The following is a 21896-nucleotide window of genomic DNA, read 5'->3' as shown; positions in this document are numbered from 1 at the left end:
CCCTCAGATAAAGATGGGGAGAATGATCAGTGAATTTAAGAAATCAAAGCTGCTGTATCTGCTGTATGTGTTGAGTCCCTTTTTTTCTTTCTTTGGGTAGTCAAAGATCATGGTCAGTTTGGCATTTAGTTTTAGTAGAATTGAGTTGTTGTTTTGGAAAATGTATCACAGCTGTATGCCTTCAGGAGGGGTGACTTTTTAACCTGTCTGCGATCTGTTACTGCAATGCTTTAAGTAACCCAGATGCTAAGCTTTTTCTGCAACTCCCATTTCAGAGTAAATTTAAAAACAATTTCATTTTTACAAAAAAAATGTTATTGTTTGAGGGTCGTCATTATCCAATGATGAGTTTCACCGTTTTAAGGGACATGAACACTGAACTTTCAAGGAAAAACAAAACTTTCAGATTCCCCTTGCCTGTAAATTTGGCTTATCAGTCAAGACATGTGGTTTTACCTAAGGTGTTTGGCACCTGAAAAAAAAAAAAACACTTTCGTTGTTAAAATAAATGTAAACTCTACTAGCTTATGTCAGAAAGCAAGAGTAATTAAGCATACTTATTTTCTGACACTGAAGCTTTGTGCGTGGGGAGGGAAGACAAAAGTCTTGGGTTTGTGCCACGTCTGAAGGGTGGCAGAAGGTAGGAGCTGGTTGAACCTCTTTCGCGTTTCAGACAGCTCTGGCGGTTGGCGGCGACCGCAGCGCTGGAGCTTTTTTTGAAGTACTGCTCCTAACCAGGTGCCAAGGGACAAACGGGAGCAGAGTGTACCACCGATACCTGGGCTCACAGCTGGTTTCATCTGCCCRGAGCTTTTTAATCACTTCTACAGGCCAGCGTTTTCAACCGTCTCCACCAGTGTTTGAACTTGGAGGTCACAAAATGYTGTCTCGATGAGGCTGCTCCACGAGAAGCTGCCCTACTTAGCAAGGAGTCCAAAAAAGGCAGAGGGAAAAATGCACCATTTAAAAAAATTTGCATCGAGAATTTTAGCAAAATGAGTCCAGTGTTTGCGGTCATTTATTTGCATTACTGCTGGGCAAAGATGCGATGTTGTTCTTCCCACCAGCTGCAATCCTGATTTAATTAGCTCCTTTGTTTCGTTTTATCGTTGTTACACTTACAACTTCTGACAGGGCGCCACTGTGCCCTTCAGCAGGACCYGGTGGGTTAATGTTCTCATTAATTAACCAAGGGCGGAGGGGGGAGAAAGTTCACAAAGGATCTCAGACTTTCTTGAAGCTTTTACTGAGTGATTACATTTTTTAACGATAGCTTATTTTGCTCSTAATTGGCAGTGCCTCTAGCGAATTTAACGGGAGGAATGTACTGGAACGAGTTCTCAGTTTTTTGATTGCCTCYAGTCTTCTGCTTTTAGTCTCCTTGTAAACAAAAGAGTACACAAACTTGTATGTATGTAATATAAAAAAAAATATTTTATTATTTACAGCTGCCGTGCAACTGAGCATCACAAAAACCTCTGTTTTTTCTAGCCGGGGTCTTTTGCCCGCGCGCATTTGTGAGGGCTGCTTCGTGCTGAGATGTTTTGCCGTGTTCTGCTCGGCAGCGTCTCCTGCCAGCACCGCGGGGCAGCGCGGGCTTTGCCGAAAGCATCGGCCTTCCCGGACGCGTGCCGTATGCCCGTACGGCCCGGCTCGTTTCGGGAAATCCCGGATAAAAACCACGTCAGCTTTGCAGTTGATTTTGCAGGGACTAAAGTCTAGGACAAAGATGTTTCCAATAGCCAAATCTATTCTATAATTATCGGCAGCCTGTGCTACAAGCAAAATAATTGCAGTGGGACTTGATTTGATTAGACAGTTCTTCAATATCACATATGTTAAGGGGGAAATTATAGTTTAGAGAAGTAGAATGCTTTTTATGTAAAATCTTTCTTTCCGTAGTTGAATTGTTCACAATGTATTAAAACTAATTTGTAGGCGAAGCAGAGGATAATTGCSATATCAATATAAATTTCAGTTTCACTAATCTCTTCTCCATTTTCACATTATAACACAGCTTTAAAATTAAGCTCGTACTTTTCTAGAAAGCCTTGATGATGTTGGCTTGGTAGATGGTGTCCCTCTGGGTTTCTTAGTGGCCCGCTGCAGATGCTCAAGGAGGAGCCTGAAGATGAGGAGACGTGAAGCGGTGCTTTCCTGGTAAAACTGTAGGGCAAATATCCCAAATCCTTGGGAAAATGCATTTACTAACGCTTTAATTGTGTAATATCTTCTATGAAAAACTCACGATCCCTTCCTTCCTTACACAAGATACTTCATAGCTTGCTATACTATGTTCTGCTATATAGAATAGGAGTTGCTTCCACTGTCTTGTTTAGATGTAAAGAAAAGATTTTTCTGTGTGATAGACRAGGAAAAAGACCGTGCTTTTAGGGGAATCTAAAATAACGGTCTGTGGTGGGATTTGGGTCTATTCTACAAGTTGTCAAATCACCCTTAGGAAACTTTCTTCCCTCATTTAGATGCTTGCATGTATACAGGACCTTTGCGAAAGAAAACAAAGAATTAATATGTGTAGAGAAGTTAATGTTCCCTTCCAGTGCGTGCTTGGTTCGAAAATGGCTTTTGCATCTAATTTAAAAATGATTGTTACGTGTTTATTGAGGATATTTCTTTTTCAAGAGGCTCTTAAATATTCTGTTAAAAGTGCAGACTCTCCATATATAGTTTCAGCACAATTGCTCTTCTAATGTACTGGTCAAGGTTGATGGACTTTGCTTGACTTGGAGGAGCTTTGAGTGGCAGTGCTGGTATTTGTAATTAAATTACAATTAAAATCATTTTTCCCGTTCAGCTGATTTGTTTCAAGTCAAATGTCTCCTCCTCAAAATAATTTTACCTTCTTTTTGAGCAAAGCGTGATTATATGAGCATTTACAAATTTGGCTAGTACAATTTACCGATCGGTTAGTATGCGTTAATAGGAGAAAGAAACGTGTGTTTATGCGCATATATATATATATATATATATATACACACACACATACATACATACACACACTGTATTTTATATACACACTCCATATATGTATATATTCATATGTATTACACATGCCAGTCCTCTCTGGTCGCAAGTAGTCTCAGCAGGTGGCTACTGCAGACTCAAAATACTCATGTGCTTAAAATTAATTGACATTTTGTGCATAAGCTGTGGTCGAGAAAATGAGCTTTCAATTAAACTTTTGACTATTTATAATTGCCCGGGTTGTAAGGCMGGCGTGGGAGATAGCTCTTCAGGAGCGCTCTCTTGACACCTCAAGACCGAAGCTCATCTGCGCCCGCAGGCTGCCGCAGAGCCGCCCRGGCGAAGGCTTCGCAAGCGCCCCGGCTGCCTGTTGGCACGCGTTTTGTCCTGAACTTTGTTAAAGTCCTGAAAGTCTGCAAAACGTACAGTGAAGCTTCAGCTCGAGAGAGACGCGCAATGCGGTGTTGACCAAAGGGAAGCAYGTTTTGGAAACGTTAAACCTACTAGAGGCTGAGAAACAGCAATCTTGTACTGGTATACAGCAGGTAATGGCTGTTAGACCCAGTTGTGGTGGCTTGGGTGTTTTAATTAAGCATAACTTATGTTAACGAATCTGGTCTCTTGTAAATGCAATCTGAACTTTGCCCTGGGTGGGTGTTATAAGCCTTTTCGTAGTYGCTTCTCACGTGGACCTTACCTGAATATTACAAATTTTTTTGAWAAACTTGGTAGCGTTTTATGGAAGCTTTTGTTTGGAAATAATTTGAGAAGGTACTAGAAGACCATTTGAAGTCGGTGCTGCATTATTGAACAGGCACGCCTTTATACATGGCAAGAATTTTCGCTTATAAACCAAAATTGTAGGGTTAATTTTCTATTGAAGTTCAGCTGTCCTAAAACTTCGGCTTTACGCTGCTGAAAATTGTAACCTGTGCTGAATTTTTATTGCTTCTAGTGTAATTATTCATGTCTTTTTCCTTATGGTATTGAAATAATTAATCTCTGCAGGTAGACATCATCAAAAGTATATTAGTTCAGAGTGATTAACTGTAAATCTTACTTTGCTGTTTAGGGCCACTGTGAAAAATCACTCTTTTTTAACTTTGTAAATAGGCAATAATAGGAAAATTTATTCTCCAAAATGTTTTTATGAGCGTGTTGAGCATGCCTGTCTGTATCTCGATTTCTAACAGACATAAATCACATTGGAAAAAATTTTTAAGCCTTAAAGCTGTTCACTGTGGAAGAGTAAGATATATTGCGTGCATTTCCTCTCTAATTGTTTAGTTACCTTCCTTTGAAGTCTTCCTTGCTCCTTGGCGCTGCAGTGCTTTTTCACTGCCCTGAGTTCACGCAGGCGTTGTCCGCAGACTGTCACAAACCCTTGGAGCGTGCCCTCCGTGAGGTCAGGTGCTCAGGCTGGTCCAAGGTTAGTTTGTRGTGTAACTTCAGCCACTCCTGGTAGGAGATACCAAAGTTGAATTGCRAGAAACAAAGCTTCTCTCCAAGGTAGTCTTTTGAAGGTAGACGYGTCTAAGAGGAAGGAGACCGCTGGGGCTCCGGGGACGGCTAAGCGACGCTTTCTGGAGCCAGTTTTGGAGCTTTCTCAAAGGCAGCAAGGCAGAAAAGCTGGAAACTCCTCTGTAGAAATATTTCCACGTTCCCAGTCTCCAGAAGATTTGATGTTGGAAGACTTTTCCACCCAATCTGGTGTCTTTAACTTRTGGAGAACTTCACCTTCTTCACCTCAGGGTAGTTAGTTGAGGTACACCAAATGAGCCTTGGTTCAAGTAGGATCTTTGAATAACTACGTGAGACCTTATATCTACCAGGATTTTTATATTAAGATAATGTCAATGCAGCCATTTGGCTGAAGCAGTCTTCACTGGAGGTTGGCGGTTCATGRAAGCTAACGTAGACTGTGTTTGTTCATACAAACCAAGTGGTATAGTTAGGAAGGTTTCTTGGGTCAAGGAGGGACTTTCTCACCCAAATGGAAGAGAAGGGTTGGGGTAAGAATCCCTGTATAGAGAAAAGTCTATGTGAAGGTTGAAGTTCAGAGAATGAACTGAGGTGGAAGCTGAAGGAGGAGTAAAAGGGGAGCGATAAAGGCTCTCTGCTGCAAGTTGATGTAGCAATGGCATGGACTGGTCTGAGCCCTACAGAAGTCTTCACTGTCTAGAGAGCGTGCATCCGTCTTCTAAAGAATGAATAAATGATTGGCGTGTAAATATTAAATCACATTTTATAAGCTGAACTGAGTTCCCCCTTCTCCCCTCSAGAGCCCAAAGTGGAAAAGTAGAGAAAGTTTGCAGCTTGCTTAATACTTGCAATCGGGGCAAAATTGGTAGTTCATAAGCTGTGTTGCATCCAAAGAAAACTAGTGGCAGGAGGGGAATTTATCTGATAGAAATCTAAGAACTTCCTATATATAACCTGCATATTAATTGTTCCTTGTAACCCACAGTGAAGTGTGAAATAATTGATGTACTGGTACTTTTATGTCTAAAATACCTTTTTTTTTTTTTTTCCTTTTTTTTTTTTGATAAATAGTAGTAATCTGTGTGATTCTGGGAAGATTTCCCCTCTAGCTTTCCCAACGTAGTACATATCCAGCGCAGAGCATACTTTCTCAAAGCTGCATCAAATTGCTGGTCAGCCACCTTACAGAATTTGTTTGCATTTGGTTTTGGATTTTGAATGTCGTGGTGTGTGGCGTGAAACGGCTTCTTGGTGAAACGATACTTGCAACTTGTTTTCTGCTTTTTGCTCTAGCACAGTTTGGGCATTAAATTTTAAATACGTTTATTTTTGTGGTCTTGGCAGGCTGACAGCTAGATACTCAGATGATGAGAGGTTCAAGAAAGCATGTTTCTCAAACGCATGGCTTGCAGGTTAGGTGCAGATAACGAGACTGGCTCCTGCATCATCTGGATGGCTGCGATGCGGGCTTTTCTTTTTGGGGGGATTAAAGAAGAAAAAGAGCGTTTCACTGACTGCAGAAAACGTCTCCATGCTTCCAGGCCTCCCGGCGGGGCTGCCTGGCAAAGCTGCCTCACTCYGGCTCAGACCTCGCTTTCATTAACAGCGGTGGAAACTGCCCCCGGTCYTCATAGCCGGCTGGAAATTGCTTTACTCTGCACCGTTCCTCCTTATTGTTCCAAAAATAAAGCGGACGCTGGCAGCACTCTGCCAGAAACCCCTCGCAAATATGGGTAAGAGTGATGTTGCTGGCTAAGGGTAAATTATCCCGATGCGAGATCTCCRTGTGAAAATATTGCTTAGCTTGGTATGCCAAGTGCCTCTCGCTAACGATTATAAATGGAGTCTGAGGCATTTAGTTAAGATCTCAACGGGATTTTTCCGAAAGCTGCAGCAATCTCTAATGAGAGATCTTGGGCAGCCTGGAAAATTGAGCGTTCGTTTCTCCTGCCTTTCAGGAGTAGTTAGTCGTAGGGGATTGATTCGGTCTTGTTCCTGATATCATTTGTGTTGCATCAAAGAAAATCCTGGCCGTACCTAGAAGCCTGTACGTTAGATTCAGGCAGGTGGGTGCATCCGCGGTCAGCTGTATCGGCTGAACCCGGTGGAAAGCGAGCGCGCGCGCGCTTCGGAGAAGGCGCCCGGACGGCGCTCTGGGTGCTGGGCTGCCCACGCTCTCCCCCCAGCGTCCCGCTCCTCTGCGTTGTACTCTCCTCCTACAACGGCAGCTGGCCAAACACCACAAGGATTTTCTTCTTCTTTTTTTTTTTTTTTTGTTTTGTTTTTTATGCGGAGATGTGTCATTTATTCTCATCTGATGACCTCCTTACTCCTTTCCGAGTAGCCGCCAGCTCCAGGTGCCCAGCAAAGGGCACTCCTGTAGCGTAAGCAGTAAGAAATGAGTATTACGTTGCAGCTAGCTTAATCCAGCGAGGCTGTTAACCAACTCCAGGTCTTGTTGGACCGTCTAGGTGCAGTAGGTTGTTGTGAAATTGGGAGGAGAGGACGGAAGGGTATTAACAGGAGGGAAGGAGGGAAGGGCAGCGGGGCGGCATTGCCCGCGCGCGCTGCCAGCACCCACCCTGAGTACGCGGCGCGCTCTGTCCGCTTGTTTTTCAGGCTTAAATATCAAAATTCGGTATTCAGGACTGCTGAGAAGTCTGCTGGACTTCCGTGCTTGGTCTCAGCAGCCCTGGATTTCATGCTGTTTACCTAAACTGTGAATTAACACGGTTTCCAAGTGTAATTTCCTAAGTGTCCAATTGCTGACAAGAAGATACTGGGAAAACCACCTCTTTCTTGTCTTTATTTAAAGTTAAAAAACTCTCTGCACGCCTGCGTTTGCGTGTAATAATATTTATCTGGCCGCGTTGACATCCTCACAAAGACGTTGCCGAATAAGTTCAGTTTGCTTTTGCAGATCGTCTTTATTCCTCCTGCCTTAGTCTGAAAAAATAGCTTTCATTTATTTGTATTTTACCTTTTGTGTTATTTGCTGCTTAAATACTTTGAGTTCAAAGGCTTTTCTCGTTGTCATCTCTTTTTTTAAAACAAACAAATGAGATGCCGTCCCGGTACAGAGAAGCCTTGAAGTGAAACTGGGAATTTCCGTCGTGCGTTATAATATGACCCATAGTGTCAGCTGATGGAGGCGATGAGCATTTTGCGTCTAAATACTTGTTTTTTCCGGAGCTTGCGGGCCAGGTAAAGGGGAGCCGAGGCTACCAGCCTTGCTTAAGAGATTTGTGGATGCTGCTTTTCTCGATTCCTGCGGACCCGTCGCGTTTTCAAGGCTATTTAACCTTTCCCCGTTCTCGCAGCTAACTCCGGTGGGAACGACCATCTTCACGGGGTTCTCCGGACCCAGCGGCGCCACGGACATCGACGACGGGCCCAACGGGCAGATCGAGTACGTCATCCAGTACAACCCCRGCGACAAGGCAAGTGCGGGCTCGCGCGGGCCTCATCGAGGATTTCGGACCGTGACGGCTCCCTGCCCGCCCAGCGTAGGATGTTCGGTCGTTAATAACCCACCGCCTTCTCCAGCGTTATTCACGCGCTGCTTTGGTTTGGGCACGCGTTTGCCATCCGTGATAAGAAGCTGTGTTTACTCTTACACGTTTATTATTCATAGTCATAGCAAAGTACTCTCTAAAAGGACGTTTCCTTTTGGATAGTACCACTTCCGTCTTAAAAACCAGCCCTTTGTAGAGGGATATATAGTATTTTAATGAAACAGCAGTGATGCGTAGGTACTATCTGTGCAAGCCGACACATACCTTTAGAGAAAGATAGCTTGAAGTAGTGAACTAAGTGCTCATTAGGTTCAAATGCATGATTTTTTTTCTGTTATAACAAGTTATTGCACGTAGAGGATGTGTGTTAAGTGGCCACGTGCATTTTCTTAGCAAATTCAATTTTAGCCATCCTGTTTTTTTAAACTGAGCTATCTTTTGCCATGGACTAAAAGCGCACAGATACTTAGTGTGGATCAGCAGGTGTAATAATATGTTAAAACAGTTATGTATTATGTAGTCATCCTAAAAAAAGATGTGTGAGCTCAAATGGAGAAAAAAAAAAGCAGCGTATGATTAGCAGTCTTTCACTAAAATTCCTTACTTGAGAAGAAATGGTTTCGTGGGGCAGGGAATCCGTTTTCTGTTTGAAGTATAGAGGTACCACTTATTTAATTTATGTTGTTTGAGCTGTACACCACATAAATGGTTTAGTCCWATCTCTGCTGAGGTCAACAAGAGTTTAAGTAGCTTCTGAATTAGACTTAATGCTTATATTTGTTAGCAAGTAGAACTGTATATAACAGTGAAAGTGTTAGGGAATACGTTGATGTGCATTAATGGTTGAAAAGCTCACCTTGTTTACTGTTCAACAGGGTAATTTTTAATCTTGTACGATTACACACGGAGGAATAATATTTACCCAAATACATATTTCTGCATGTCTGGAGGTCAAAGATGGTTGCTTGAGAGGTTTTGCAAAGCGCTAAGCCAACATCTTTTCTGGAAAGCGCTGTTTAGCAAACAGGTAACTCCTTTTTGCCAAAGGTGGAATTGGGATACTGGCATCGGTAACAATTTAAAGTAATAATTTAAAAAGGACGTGATGCCAAATATACCCAACATAGGATGTCATTCCTTAGCGATGAAGCTGATGTGCAGACTTTAACAGTAGCTTGAGTTCTGCCGCTGCCTTCGGTAGGACGACTTAAAAGCATAAATTACTAGCGCGGGATCTGAGAATTCATCACGTCACGTTCGCAGATCCTCTTCAGTATTGCTGAAGATCGTCTTCTAAACCTCCTAAACACAGGCAAGTGCTTTCTAGGAAAGTAGTAAGGATTAGAGTAAGTGACACAAGTTTGGAGGAAARAAAAAARGGGGGACAAAAACCTTCAGGTTTTTCTTTTTCCAGTCTTATCTTTGCTTACAGTACTTAAGAGCAGCAGCTCAAATAGTTGTGGTTTTCTGGTCATCATTTTTTTGGCAATAAAAACTGAAAAGTGTTTGATGCTGAAGTTTAAGAGGGTATCTCTTAAAGATAACTCCAGAAAATCACTCTTAAAATGTTTTTTTTTAAAAAAAAAACTTATATTGAAGATGGATGTGGATGCATGAAGATGCACGCATCCCAACAAGTGATACAAGCAAAACCAATTTATTAAACACTGCTGTTACAATACACTGCACCACAGGGACAGAGAAGACCTAATTTGTACGTAGTTTACTACTGAGTCAGAACATTGTAACACTGCAAGGTATCTCAGGAACTCGGTGTAAGCATCTCCCACAAGCCCCATAGCTTTGAGTCYAGATAACCTTTATGCATATGATACTGCTTTACCTTGCAACGCATATCGCGTGTGCGTGTGACAGAGACTTCTCACCGTTGCAAGCTGCTTYGCCATAGTAGGCACCTTGCCAGAAGGATACCGTGTAGTATCTGCTGTCGGGGAATATTTCTTCCTTAGTCTGGTAAATGATTAAACCTGACTTCGAAATGATGTTTTGCAGCAATGGCTTAATTTGCTGCCCTAGAAAAAGTGGATGAGTTATTGCTCATAAGTTTCACTGGAGAACAAGTTGGATGTTAAAAAAAAAAAAAAAAAAAAACAGTGGTAAACCTAATATATGCTTAGGGCATTTGTGTGTGTGTGTGTGTGTATGTATATACATGCTTTCCTTCTCCTGGCCTACGCAGCATCGCCTTCCTGCCGGCGAGCGTGAAGGAGCCCTCGAGAGTCCGGGTTTTCAGGGCTCGCTTTGCCCCGGCGAAGCAAAATAGGGGTACGAAACCCCCTTTTCGTAGCATAGAAGAGGGTTGAAACATGTAATGCACTCATTCTCACCGCACAGAAACTCCTCCGCTCCTCTTATTTGATGCCTATTGTTGCCTTCTGTCTAGTAGGGCACACCGAGGTTACGCAAGCAAAATGTAACTTTTTTGGGACAACACTAAAATGTTTCTTGCCTCAGGGGTACTTTAAGTTCCCCTGCTTGGCTTCTACTATCTTCCTTCAACAGCAAGCTCTACCTTAATTTCCCGTTTTGTCTCAGTAGAAATAGTTTGCATAGATTTTTTTTTTCAGCTTTTACCACATTATTTATRTATTAACTTTTATCTTAAAAGATGTGAGCACCAAATTCAGACACCAGCAAACAGCACCTCCGGCTAATTGGCACAGGGGTTTGCGATGTCTGTTCCAACGCTATTTTCCTGCGTAGTGCAACACAGCTAATTTAACGCCTCTTATCACTCRTATCCTGAAAAGCAAATTGCAATTGAAGCAGATTATTTCAACTTCAAATCRTTGGAGGAAAAAAAAAATCTTTTGATATGTTTTTAAGGAAAGAATAGTACTTTGCATCTTTACTGTGGTTTATGTTGAGAAATTTAGAATATTTGATAGCTGCCACCCTTACAATATACTTTTAAGTTAGCTTTGCTTTATGGTGATAAACTGAAGCAGGGAAAGATGTCCAATGTGATTAACTGTTTGCTAGAACTGGAACCAGATCTCACCCTCCTTGGTAGAGGTTATTAACAGGTTATTAATCGAAGCAAATCATTTCAGAGAGGCGGTAATAAGTGCAACGACGTGGATGTCATGGCCTCTAATACTTGATATTTTCTACTGTAGTTTGGAAAAGAAGAGGGAAGGCAAGGGGAGCCGTAGGAACCGAAGACCTGAACTGCCCGTTGGCGAACAGGAGCAGCTTTTCCGTACGGGCCACTGCTGAGTCAGGGTGGCAGTACGGAAAATGTCCGGGGTAGTTAGGTGTTGGGTTGTGAGCCCCGTGGTTTTGACTGTGTTCAGTCTCTTCTTACCATGTTAACTTTTGCAGACCTCCAACAGGACCTTTGACATTCCTCTGACTTTGTCCGGAGCGGTGGTTTTACGGGAAAGGCTCAATTATGAAGAAAAGACTCGTTACTTTGTGATCGTTCAAGCAAACGTAAGTATAGGTGGAACAAGGGGCCGTTTACGCCGTTYGTCCCTCGCAGCTTTGGTCCCTGAGCTTTTACCCAGGGAAAAGAAAAGCCTTGCTCAAGCACCAGGTCTGATACGCTCCTCTTCTGAAGTTGCCGCCGTCAAAATCTTATTTAAGATCTTTCCACATACTTACTCTCTTTGAAAGCTTAGACGTACTATTGCTGGCTAAAAAAGCTTGCCCGGGGTGTGTAACAGGACGATCTTTTCAGCTCAAGAAATGAGTTGTATATTTTAAGTATAACCCATGCAGAAAAGTGCATTTTGGTGTCACCAAGTGTTCATTTTCAAACGCATCTAGTGATGCTAATTTGTCCTCAGATGAGTTTAATGGATACAATTTGGTYGTATCCTTCAGGTCGGAAACGCAGTTTTCTGTAACAAGGTGATTTTTCTTTCAAGTCCCRCTGTACGTGCGTTTAAAGGCTTTTACAGAGCGGGTAGCAGTGCGTAATGCATGCCAAGGATAAAAGCAATGTTTAAACTCTATCTAATATATCTGTCACCAGAGAAGTTTTTTTTTGGCGCCCTTGAAAAGCCGTGAAAGCTTTTTTCTTTCTTGGTGTTGCTAACAATACRTAAGATGAAAATACTTTTTCTGTTGTTTACGGCTGTTGTGGCACCGCTTCGGTTGTGGGGATCGTTTACTGTTCTTGCATCCTGAAGATATTACCTGAGATTAATTATCCCGCGTCGGGGCTTTGACCCAGTGTTACTGAGAGGCCCCTCGTGGGTGAACGCCGATCGGACCAGGGTCGCTGGTGATGCAGGCTGCTTTGCTCCTCGTAGGAGCTGGCGTCGTTTCCTCCTTATCAGCGACCGTGAAGAAAGCCAAATTCAGAAAGTGCCCTGTTTAGTGACTGTAAATGCATTCCAAGTGGAATGCAAAATAGGGGGAAAAAATACAGTTCCTTTAAAAAAAAGAAAGAAGGAAAGAAAAAGAAAAAAGAAAAGAAAGAAAGAAAAAAAAATCTGATTTAGAAAATTGATAGAAAAGAAAAAATGATTTTTTAAAATCTTATCCTGTAGGGACAAGACTTCTGCTGACTGCCCATCTTCCTTCCAGAGGGTTTTGTTTTTGTAATGTATAGCAGTCGGTTCTGCTGTTGAAATATTTTTGACTGTTTTGAAATAAATGTTGGAGACTCCCGCTGTTATTTCACTYGAATAACAAAAGAAGAAAGAGAAGATAAACTTGTTGCTGGCGTGTTCGCTGGTCAGTGCGTAAGGATGATCCGTATCCACAGGATTTGCATAGAGGAGCTTTATTCTCTAATGTCTGGAAAGAAGAAGGGGAAACAGAAGTTGCAGTATTCAGTAGTATGTCTTTTAGCCAAAGGTTTTTTTTAAAAAAAAAAATTACCTCCCTGCCTCCTCCCAAAAAGAAAAACAGAAAAAAAAACAAAGCATAATACACTGAAAAGGAAGCAGAGGAGGGGGAAGCCTGTGATGCAGCATGAAGATTTTTCTGGGTTGGAGCATCTTAGCTGCTTTCCTGGGGATCGAAGTATTTTTCACTTTTTAATACACAAACAATATAACTCCTCCTCTAGACAAATCATAATTGGAGATTTTGGATCTCTCGCTGCTGTCCTCTTGAATTTTTCAGTTTGGGCTAAATCCTTCTTAAACTGTGGTGCAAAGAGCTGGATTGATATTATAAAAGATTRCTACGTAGTTTTTTAAGGAAGTGGAAGTCCTGTAATATCTCTCCCTTTAAATCTTACTGAATGGTGCTCTGGACCCCTGGCATCCTGCTGCCCTGGAGCAGGAGTCGCTAGACCTTTAGGAGATAGCGTAGAAGTGTATTCCAGATYGTAAACAAGGTACAAGAGGCTTTTTCTTTTGTGTGAATCTGCTGCATCTTTAAAATTTTTATAAATTTTATCTTCATTTGGCGTATTTCCTGAAAGCTAATTTCCCAAAAGCTAATTTCCCAAGTGTATTAGTTTTTTTTCCCCCATAATTTTCATGATTGTTGGTTATACATTTTGCCCATAGATTTAACTTCAGATTTGTTTGTATGTCCTGAATTCCTGCGGCTACGTCCAAGCATCTCATTCTCCCAACAGGACCGAGCCCAGAACCTTCACGAGCGAAGAACAAGTACCACCACGCTCACGGTGGACGTGCTCGACGGGGACGACCTGGGCCCGATGTTTCTGCCCTGCGTCTTGGTGAATAATACCCGGGACTGCAGACCGCTCACCTATCAAGCAAGCTTGCCAGAACTGACCGAGCCTGTAAGTTGTCCCAGTGGTGTGTTTTTTGTTTTGTTTATTTGTTTTTTTTTTTTCCCTCTCTCACTTGTTTCCAAGCTGGTGTCTYGTCTTTTTGTGCGGACGCGATTGAGAGCTATAGCTAGCACGGTCTCACGGGCTTTCTGCAAGGATTTGCTCTAAATAAAACAAAACCACAGTAAGATATATGTAGGAATAGGCGGTGAAATTGCAGCTTTGTTGCTGCGATGGCAAACTACCCGCTTACGACATCGAGGAAAAGCAGAATTGCTTTTCCTGRTCTTCTCCGCCTTCTGCTCTTGAGATATCCTTAAGAGATGTTGAGAAGAGACTTCCCATGTTGCTTCCGKCAGGATTGCCACAGACCTCAGAGAAGGATTTCTGGGGGTCGAGGAGCTAGCGGCTCGTCTCGGAAAAGATGAGATGCCGTTTTGCCTGGTTTCGGTCGAGAGGCAAGAGGGCAACACGCGTTTGTCGCACGGAGATGCTTGTGCCGAGTATGCTGGTTAAGATGCCCCTTAGCACAGGGGTTTGACGGTCAGCGAATCGCTGCGATTCGGTTCCACGCGAATCGCAAAAGGAGGCGGGGAGAGCGAGCTTCGTCCCTCCTGGATGCGAGAAGGTGCTCGCTCGCTCCCCTGCCTCCCCGCAGGTGCCGCTCGGTGAAACGGCGTGCCCTCGGGCAGCTCGTTCGATGMGGCTTTTATCGATCCGTCGGTGCTGATACGGAGCAGCCTGACCCGTGACCGGGCGCCGAGCTGCAAAATGGCATTGCTGAACTTTGCAAGCTGCCATCTGATAAGCTGCCAGCGTGTTTTGGTTGCTTTTYGGCAGGGTTTTTTTGTGTCAGACAGCACTTTAGCTAGCCTGATAGACGAGACAAGAAAACAGCTCTGTTGATAAACTACCTGCGACTTGATGTTATCCGTTTGTGTAGTGTCGCAACAGTTTTGATGAACATAAGATTATTTGAACTCTAAATTTGAACACAGTACCTCAGATATTTACTTGACTCTTAAACGCTAATACTTTTTTTATTATTATTTTGKTTTTTTTAGAAAATCATAATTTAACACACTGTAATGTTCGAGTCTTCCAGCTAGTGTAGCAAACAGGACGGAATGGTAATTGATGGTGGGGTTTAATAGTAGCCATTACATAGACTAAAGGACTATTTTTAGTCTAGTATCGTCATTTATTTATTTATTTTGCAGTGAACGTTAGAAGGATTATTAACGAATCTAGAACAAAGAGTGTTTGAAGCGCAAATTATTCAGAAGCAGTAAGCTGGAAAAGAAGTCCTGCATTAAAAGGAAAGATGCCAGCTAAGCTGATCTGTAAAGTCAAGCGTTTATAAATGCAGAATTTAATGCAACTAGTAAGCGTAAGAAAAGCGTGGTCAAAACTGGAGGTGTGCTTATAGCATGTTAGCCGCTTGGAGCACTTCGCCCTGCGGTGAGTGAGCAGCAGGAGGGGGGAAAAAAACATCCACTGAGCTTTGAGTCCTCTAGTAATCGGTACAAAAATGGACAGCAAAGGCTGCTCCACATCAGTGTTTAAAGTTTTGCCTCAAAACATGCAGGCAGATCCTTTGACTTTCTCTTCAGGGAATGGAAAATACAGCTTCAACRAGCTAGCAGGCATCTTTTCAATGTTTTAAGTTCCACAAGCTGAATATATTGTCTTAAAAAAAAAATGTGTGTGTATGTATGTGTGTATATATATATATACACACACATACATATATATATACACACACGTATTTATTGTATATATCTAAATGCATCCTTTCATCTACCCAGTGAAAAKGATGTAGACATTTGCATGCAGATACATGTAATTCTCTGCGTGTGGATGAAAGGAGGCATGTATGAACCCGCTGTGTCCTATAGCTGGTCCAAAGGTGCTTGAACTGTTTGGATTCAGAGGAGGAAAACGGAAGGTTTTGAGGCGCAGGATTGTAACCCGCGCAGGGTGAAAGCCTTGCTCGATCAGCTGGCTCGCGAGTCCCCTCCGGAGAGCGTGGCGCGTGCCCGGGAAGCCTTGGTTTTGAAACTATGGAAACTGCAGACTTCTGATGCCAAGGCAAAATGAACAGTTTAGCTCTACTGTCGCAGAAATCAAGAGTCACACGTTATCTATTGCGCTGCAGAAAGAGGTCATTGTATGTTCTGTGTTTAAAACTGAGCAGAGTCTTTTGTGATCACATCAACAAGCATTTTCTTTTTTCTTTCTTTTTCCCTCCCCCCTCCAAGAAGAGAAGCATAACGAATCCTTTATGCAAGGGACAGACAAGTTTCTTGACTCTCACGTGTGCAAAGCATGACAAAGCATGCTCTCTTGATTTCTAACATGAAGATTTACAGCTATACAGTAAATTAAGTAAATCCTCAAGGTATCTGGGTGGAAGGTTTTGGCATTCAGAATCACACGACGAGTTCATTCCCTGAAGGGTTAGGAGCAGTTTGGGTGTCTGAAGTTGGTAGGGGTTTTTCACTTGAGACATTAGAAAATTGTTTTTCYGCGAAGGAAACCCTTCACGTTTGCTCTTCCATTTTTTATTTCATTTTGAGCCTGTGATTGTTCTCATGCAAATCTGATGTGTTACCTCTTCAAATGGAGTCGTAGTCCTGAGTACGCACCTCTCGTGGGATTTGTGGAGACCATCGGACTAAGGCTACAGCTCCATGCAACCTGCTATTTCTCCGTCATAGTTTTGCAAACATAAAATGTAGCTTATAATATAAACCTATGTTTTTTTTGATGAACTTTGTTCTTTGACTGGTGGTTGCTGCTTTAACTGAGATGGGGAGATGTTGTTTTTGAGACTATCTGTCTTGGTGCATTTAGGTGCCTAAACAGAGGACTGTGTCGAAACACGCGCTCGCGGTGTTTGGTAGTACGCRTGCTGTCATAGGGCGCAATATTTGCATTTCATCTTGAAAATAAACTATGGTGGAGCGCAATTATGCCTGCTGATATAAAGAGATGCGCAAAGGACGGCTGGGGCTGGTGGCTTCCAGAGATAACGGCGCTTCCACCACCAGTGGAGAACTGCAGGTGTCTTGTGATGTTTTTGCCAGGGGAAGAAATGACTTTGCAGTTTGAACCGCCAGCACGCAGCTCTGCAGCCCTACATGGCATCGGAGATGCGGGCTGGAGTCGCAGGGATGCTGGGGCGCCCTAGAAAAGCAGTTTTGCCTGTTCGGGCCTTGCCGCCTAACGCGGTAAATATGCGCCCTTGCTTAGAAATTGTTGGGTGCTTCCCTTTCCCTGTCCATTTATTTATCTTTTTCTACATTATAATCTCACCTCTGATTTCTGATGTGCGTTTCCCAGCAGTSAGCTCACTTGCACGCAGCAAAGTCTGTAATAAACGTACCACGTTCRTCCTTAACTTTTGCTGCCTTGAGGTTGCCTGAAGATCTACTTCACGTTTACCATTAAGGAGTCCGTGCGTCTCCGGCTTTTGGGAATGAGAAATAAGCACAAGCGTGCTTAGGTTTTTAGTAAATATTTAGTTGAGAAGAGCAACTTCTGCAACCTGTTACTTCAGAGTTCTTTTTTGCAGTCGGTTTGACGGCAAATGATTAAAGACAAAAGCTTATGTTTCGATTAACAGTTCTGCAGCCATTCTCTAATACGTTTTATAGCTCCAGAACATGGAAAATTACTGGATAGGCATTTAACTTTCTGGTTTTATCACATTTGCGTGTTGTCCAGGCTGCCGTATGAACCCAAGCTCATATTCAATACAGTGATCATTTTGCCTTTGTTTTGTAAATACTTCTGTTTCTGAGCAAATTTTTTTTTTCTTTTTTTTTAAAAAAGGCATCAGAAAAATTATTTTCTACCCCCCAAAAATTATATGCTTGTATGCATACTTATTGCATATTCTTAGGAAAATATATATATATATATTACCCCCCAAAAATTATATGCTTGTATGCATACTTATTGCATATTCTTAGGAAAAAATATATATATATATATATATATATATATATATATATATATATATATATAAAATTTATTTATTTATTTATTCTTTTTTTAAAATAGCAATTCTTGGTATTGACTGGAATGCCTCATGAGAGGTAGTGCGGGAAATGTTGAACCGTAAGATGAAGCAGTTGCCATGTATTTACAAGCCAAAAATTGTTTTGTAGGCGAGGTCCGTGGTGTCGCTTGGGCCACGCTGCGTGAACCGACGAGAGAAAGTGTATTAAGAACGGACATGCAGCTCTGYGTTCTTGGGTTGTTTCTTGTGCAGTAAATTAGGGAAAAATCTGTCTAACATCTTCAGGCTTTGTGAGCAGTCCCCTTGCYGCTGGCTGAAAGATGAGCAAATTGACCCATTTTTTCAGGTATTAATTTTGCATTAGCAATTTAGGTAAAAYCTGAGACTGTAAGATCAGAAAAGGGAACATGAAGATTGATTTCAGTGATAGGTRTGCATTTGTCAATTATTTTTTTGATAGAAAATGGTAAATTGTTACTTGCAGTCTAGTTGGGCAGCAGACAGCAAATTTTCTAATTAAATTTAAGCATAGATGCACGATGAACTGATAGRCGATCTTGAATTGCTTTGGAAGTTGGAAAGCAATTGAAAAGCAATGATAAAATCCTAGCTTGGCTGCAGTTTCCCTTTAAAGGGTTATAGATAAACTTTTCATTTACCTCTTTGGCTCTTTTCACTCTAATTTCAGTCATAAATGGGTTACCTGACTGATATTAAGTTCAAGGTAATGGACAGGGTTAATAGGCAGTGGCGTTCACGGTAGATTTTCTAGGGTGAGTTTTTTATAACTTGATACCAGTGGTTTTAAATTAACTCTGTGGAAATGCCTCTTGCCAGCAATGTCAAAACGAAAGGCTTTGATAAGCTATTGATTATCTGCTAGTGCGTGATAAGGGTTCATAAAAGGAATTTTAAGTCTTCTGCTGTGATTATTTTTCTCCTCATCCCCGATTCTTTCCTTTTTTGCGGTGGATCGTCCGTCTCGCACGTGCAATCGTTTGATAAATAGTGGGTTTTTTTTTTTCTTTCAAGGAAACGTCACTGAAAAGCAGTGAAGCGAGGAAAGRTTAAAATTATAAAGATGTGCTGTTACAGGTAATTAATTTTTATGTATTTGGGACTATGCTAAGATGGCACAGCTAACCAAAAAGAATTGTCGGTGAGAYTGCCAGGAGCTATTTTCACTGTACGACAGAACAGGAAAGCTTACAGAGGGTTTGAAGCCGTCCCGATTCCTGTGAAGCCACCAGGAGATTTCAGACACGACGTAACCGAGCGTTTTCTCACCTCGAGAACCGGAGCTCGGGGAAGGGAAGGGGTGCCCGAGAAGTCTCCTCTCGGCCTCGGTCGGAGCGCGGCCCCGTGCCCGGCAGACGCGGTCAGCCGCTTGCGGGGTTTAATTGCCGTCTTGGGTGTCAAGGCCGCTTTTGTACCGTGCACTTTGGGGGTTTTTTTTTGTTGTTGTTTCTGAGAAAGCGTGCTTGTTAGGGCGCGAAGCGGAGCTCTCGTCCGAGGCGACGCACGCGTGTTACTTTCTTTGATCCTCAGATGTCGTTTGGGAGCGTTTAAAGGGTTCGAAGGCTGATGTTCAGACAAACCGCCCCTGCAGCGGCGCCTTATCGCTTCAGAAAAGCTCTCGTCCGTGCCGTAACGCGGCTCCTCGTGGAGGTAATTACAAGTTCAGTAGTGCTGGGTTGCCCTGTTAAACTGCAGACTAGCTGTTCGTTAAGGGCGGTGAAGAAGACTCCTCTGGAGYGGAGGAGAGCGGTCGGCGGTATTAATTTTTCAGTGAACACGTTACCGTACGGCTCTTGCTTGCCGCGGAGGYACGCTGTCCTCAAGAGCGTGAGGGAGTCGCCGGGACCCTGGACCGCCCTCTTCCGGAGGGGGGAAACCTCGCGGCGAGGCTGCCTCCGCCTCGGCGCCACCAGGAAGGCGGCGGCCTGCGAGCCGGCCGGTTCGACGGCGGCTCGAGCTACGCGGCTAAGGGCTTTTGAAACAAATCCCTGGTTTTCCTTCGGCAAGAGTTGCCTGGGCTTGAGGAGAGCAGCATTTGGACGTAAAGAGCGAAGCTTCGCTGAACCTTGAAGCGAGGGTGAACGTCGTCGTCTCCGCTGGAAGCCCAGGAGGGCGACGCAGAGACGCGCGGTGGAGAAAAGCGGTTGTAACAAGAGCGATAGAGAATTTGTAACCGGATCTGGGCGCCGCGTCTCGGATGAGAAGCGCTMATGAGAGGAGGAGCGCGGCGGGCGCAGTTTGAACGAAGCCCGGGGGTTTCGCCTGGCCTTCCCGTGCCTGAACGACAGCAACGCCTGTTAGCCGCGAGCGCGGCGGAAAAAAAGTCAATAAGGAAAGCGGATCGTGCCTCCAAACCTCCCTCTTTATGGCTTTTCTCATTTATTGTATTACGGCTAATTTCCCTGAAGAAAAAGGGAAGCCATCAGCTGCTTCTGCTTAATACTAGCAAGCAAGATTAAGCATTTGCAAACTCTGAAATTAGCAGCTGTTGATGCCACTGGAAACTGTTTTCCCTTTTCCCATTTGAGATAAACACGCATTGCAAAGGAAAAATGAATGGGGCAAATGTTTCATCGTTATTTTTATTGGCATCGAGTTACTCTTACTTGACCATAATGACTAAAAAAAAAAAAAATTGTATTGGATTGTTTTTTTTTTTTAAAAAAATGCCTTCCATTATTATGTGAATCCGTGCCTTCCAAGCGGAAGTAGATGGATTTTATARCTTTTTTTCCCTGCAAACAGCCCGTTGCTGCCTCCTGCTTGTTGAACAACAGTAATGATTCTAATAAATAATAATTAAAAAAAATAAAAAAACTCCTGTGCAGAATTTGCAAGATAATCAGGGAAGCAGACTTCGTAGCTGTGCGTGAGGGTGGAAGCAGAATGTCAAAAAGGAAGCGTTTATTGTTCCTTAATCACCAAATCGCAGCAAACAGAGGCCTCCGAGTGCACTGCCGCTTCCGCCTGGGGTGCGCCCGAGGTGATAGCTGCCGCTGAGCCCAGGGCCCCCCAGCGCGGTGCGTTTGGCTTGGTCTGGACACGTCTCTCGTAGAGCTTGTCAGATGATACGGGAAAAGCAATTTAGCAAGCGCTGCGATCAGATACCAACGAAATTCGGTTCCGTTTTGGCCCCGCTGTTGCTGGAATCGTTGGTAAAATGCTGGGCGTCGTTGATAAAAACAGAGCTGCTGTTTTCCCCTTTGCTCGGAGACTCCTTATAATGTCCTTGCTATTCTTTCAAAATACTTTCTTTTATTTTTTCCTCAAAAATGGCTTTTTGTGTGTGTGTGTGTGTGTGTGTGTGTGTTGGCTTTTGGTTCAGCTGACTTTATAGCAGGAGCAAATAACGCATAGTAATTTTTCCTCCGATATCCTTCGAACCTCTTTTTCAGCTCTGTTTTTTGGGGAGGAGATTTTTGTCTTCAAGTAAACGATAGGCCTAATCTCTATTAGACCTCTTCTCCGTCTTCCGTAGTTTAAAAAACGGAACCGAAAGGAAATAACGTCATACTGTTTTATTGTCAGAAAGCAGGAGCTTTTATTGCTTTTGACCTTTGGTTTCCCTCTGCTGTTTTGCTAGGCTGGGTGGAAGCAGCGAAGGAGCCTTTTGCTAAGCCGCTCATGAGAAAAATCAGTGTTCRTACACAGATGCCTAGAAATAAAACCTGGGCTGTTGAGCGCAGCTTCGCTCATAGACTTACTAATCTCCATCTAAAACGAAAAGTTTGTTTCTTTTCCTCCTCTCCTGTATCGGGAGGCTAAAATACGCTCGCGGGAGTGCAGGGTTCGTGGCTTTGCTTAGCAAGTCGGGGCATTTGCCGGCTCAGAGAGAAGCTGCCGCCCTTCTGCGACGCGCGGACCGTTTGGCACCGCTTTGGGCCGTTTGCGGGGAACGGCTTTATTTATTTTATTTATTTATTTTCGTCGCCCGCCTYGCAGCGAGCGAGCACGCTCGAGGGAGGCGTCCGCTGGCGGAGCGCTGCCCGCCACGCCGTCGCGTYGGGAGCGCGATGGCTCTTGGCTCCTCGCTCTCCAAAGCGCGGCTCAGAGGGTTTCCCCGGGCGGGAGTACCCTGGGTTTCCCGAGGTCGTTTTGCCTGCAAAGGCAAAAAATGAGATTTTTTGCTACTACTGAGCTCTCT

General features: G+C 43.3%; 1 protein-coding gene across 3 annotated transcripts in view; it reads left to right on the top strand.

The window, feature by feature from the left end:
* Window positions 1–21896, top strand: part of LOC146597464 (protocadherin-15-like) — a 593579-nt gene that overhangs the window by 435023 nt on the left and 136660 nt on the right. For all 3 annotated transcript variants that reach the window (XM_085302026.1, XM_085302025.1, XM_085302024.1), the window contains exons 12-14: window positions 7788–7907; window positions 11328–11438; window positions 13546–13716. In XM_085302026.1, coding sequence (XP_085158152.1) covers window positions 7788–7907; window positions 11328–11438; window positions 13546–13716 — 402 coding nt within the window. The remainder of the gene's footprint in view (window positions 1–7787; window positions 7908–11327; window positions 11439–13545; window positions 13717–21896) is intronic.

Source organism: Rhea americana, unplaced genomic scaffold (genome assembly GCF_003343005.1).
Source record: "Rhea americana isolate MKP2758 unplaced genomic scaffold, rheAme1 scaffold_183, whole genome shotgun sequence".
NCBI classification, from domain to species: domain Eukaryota; kingdom Metazoa; phylum Chordata; class Aves; order Rheiformes; family Rheidae; genus Rhea; species Rhea americana.
This window is presented reverse-complemented; position numbering and strand designations above follow the sequence as displayed.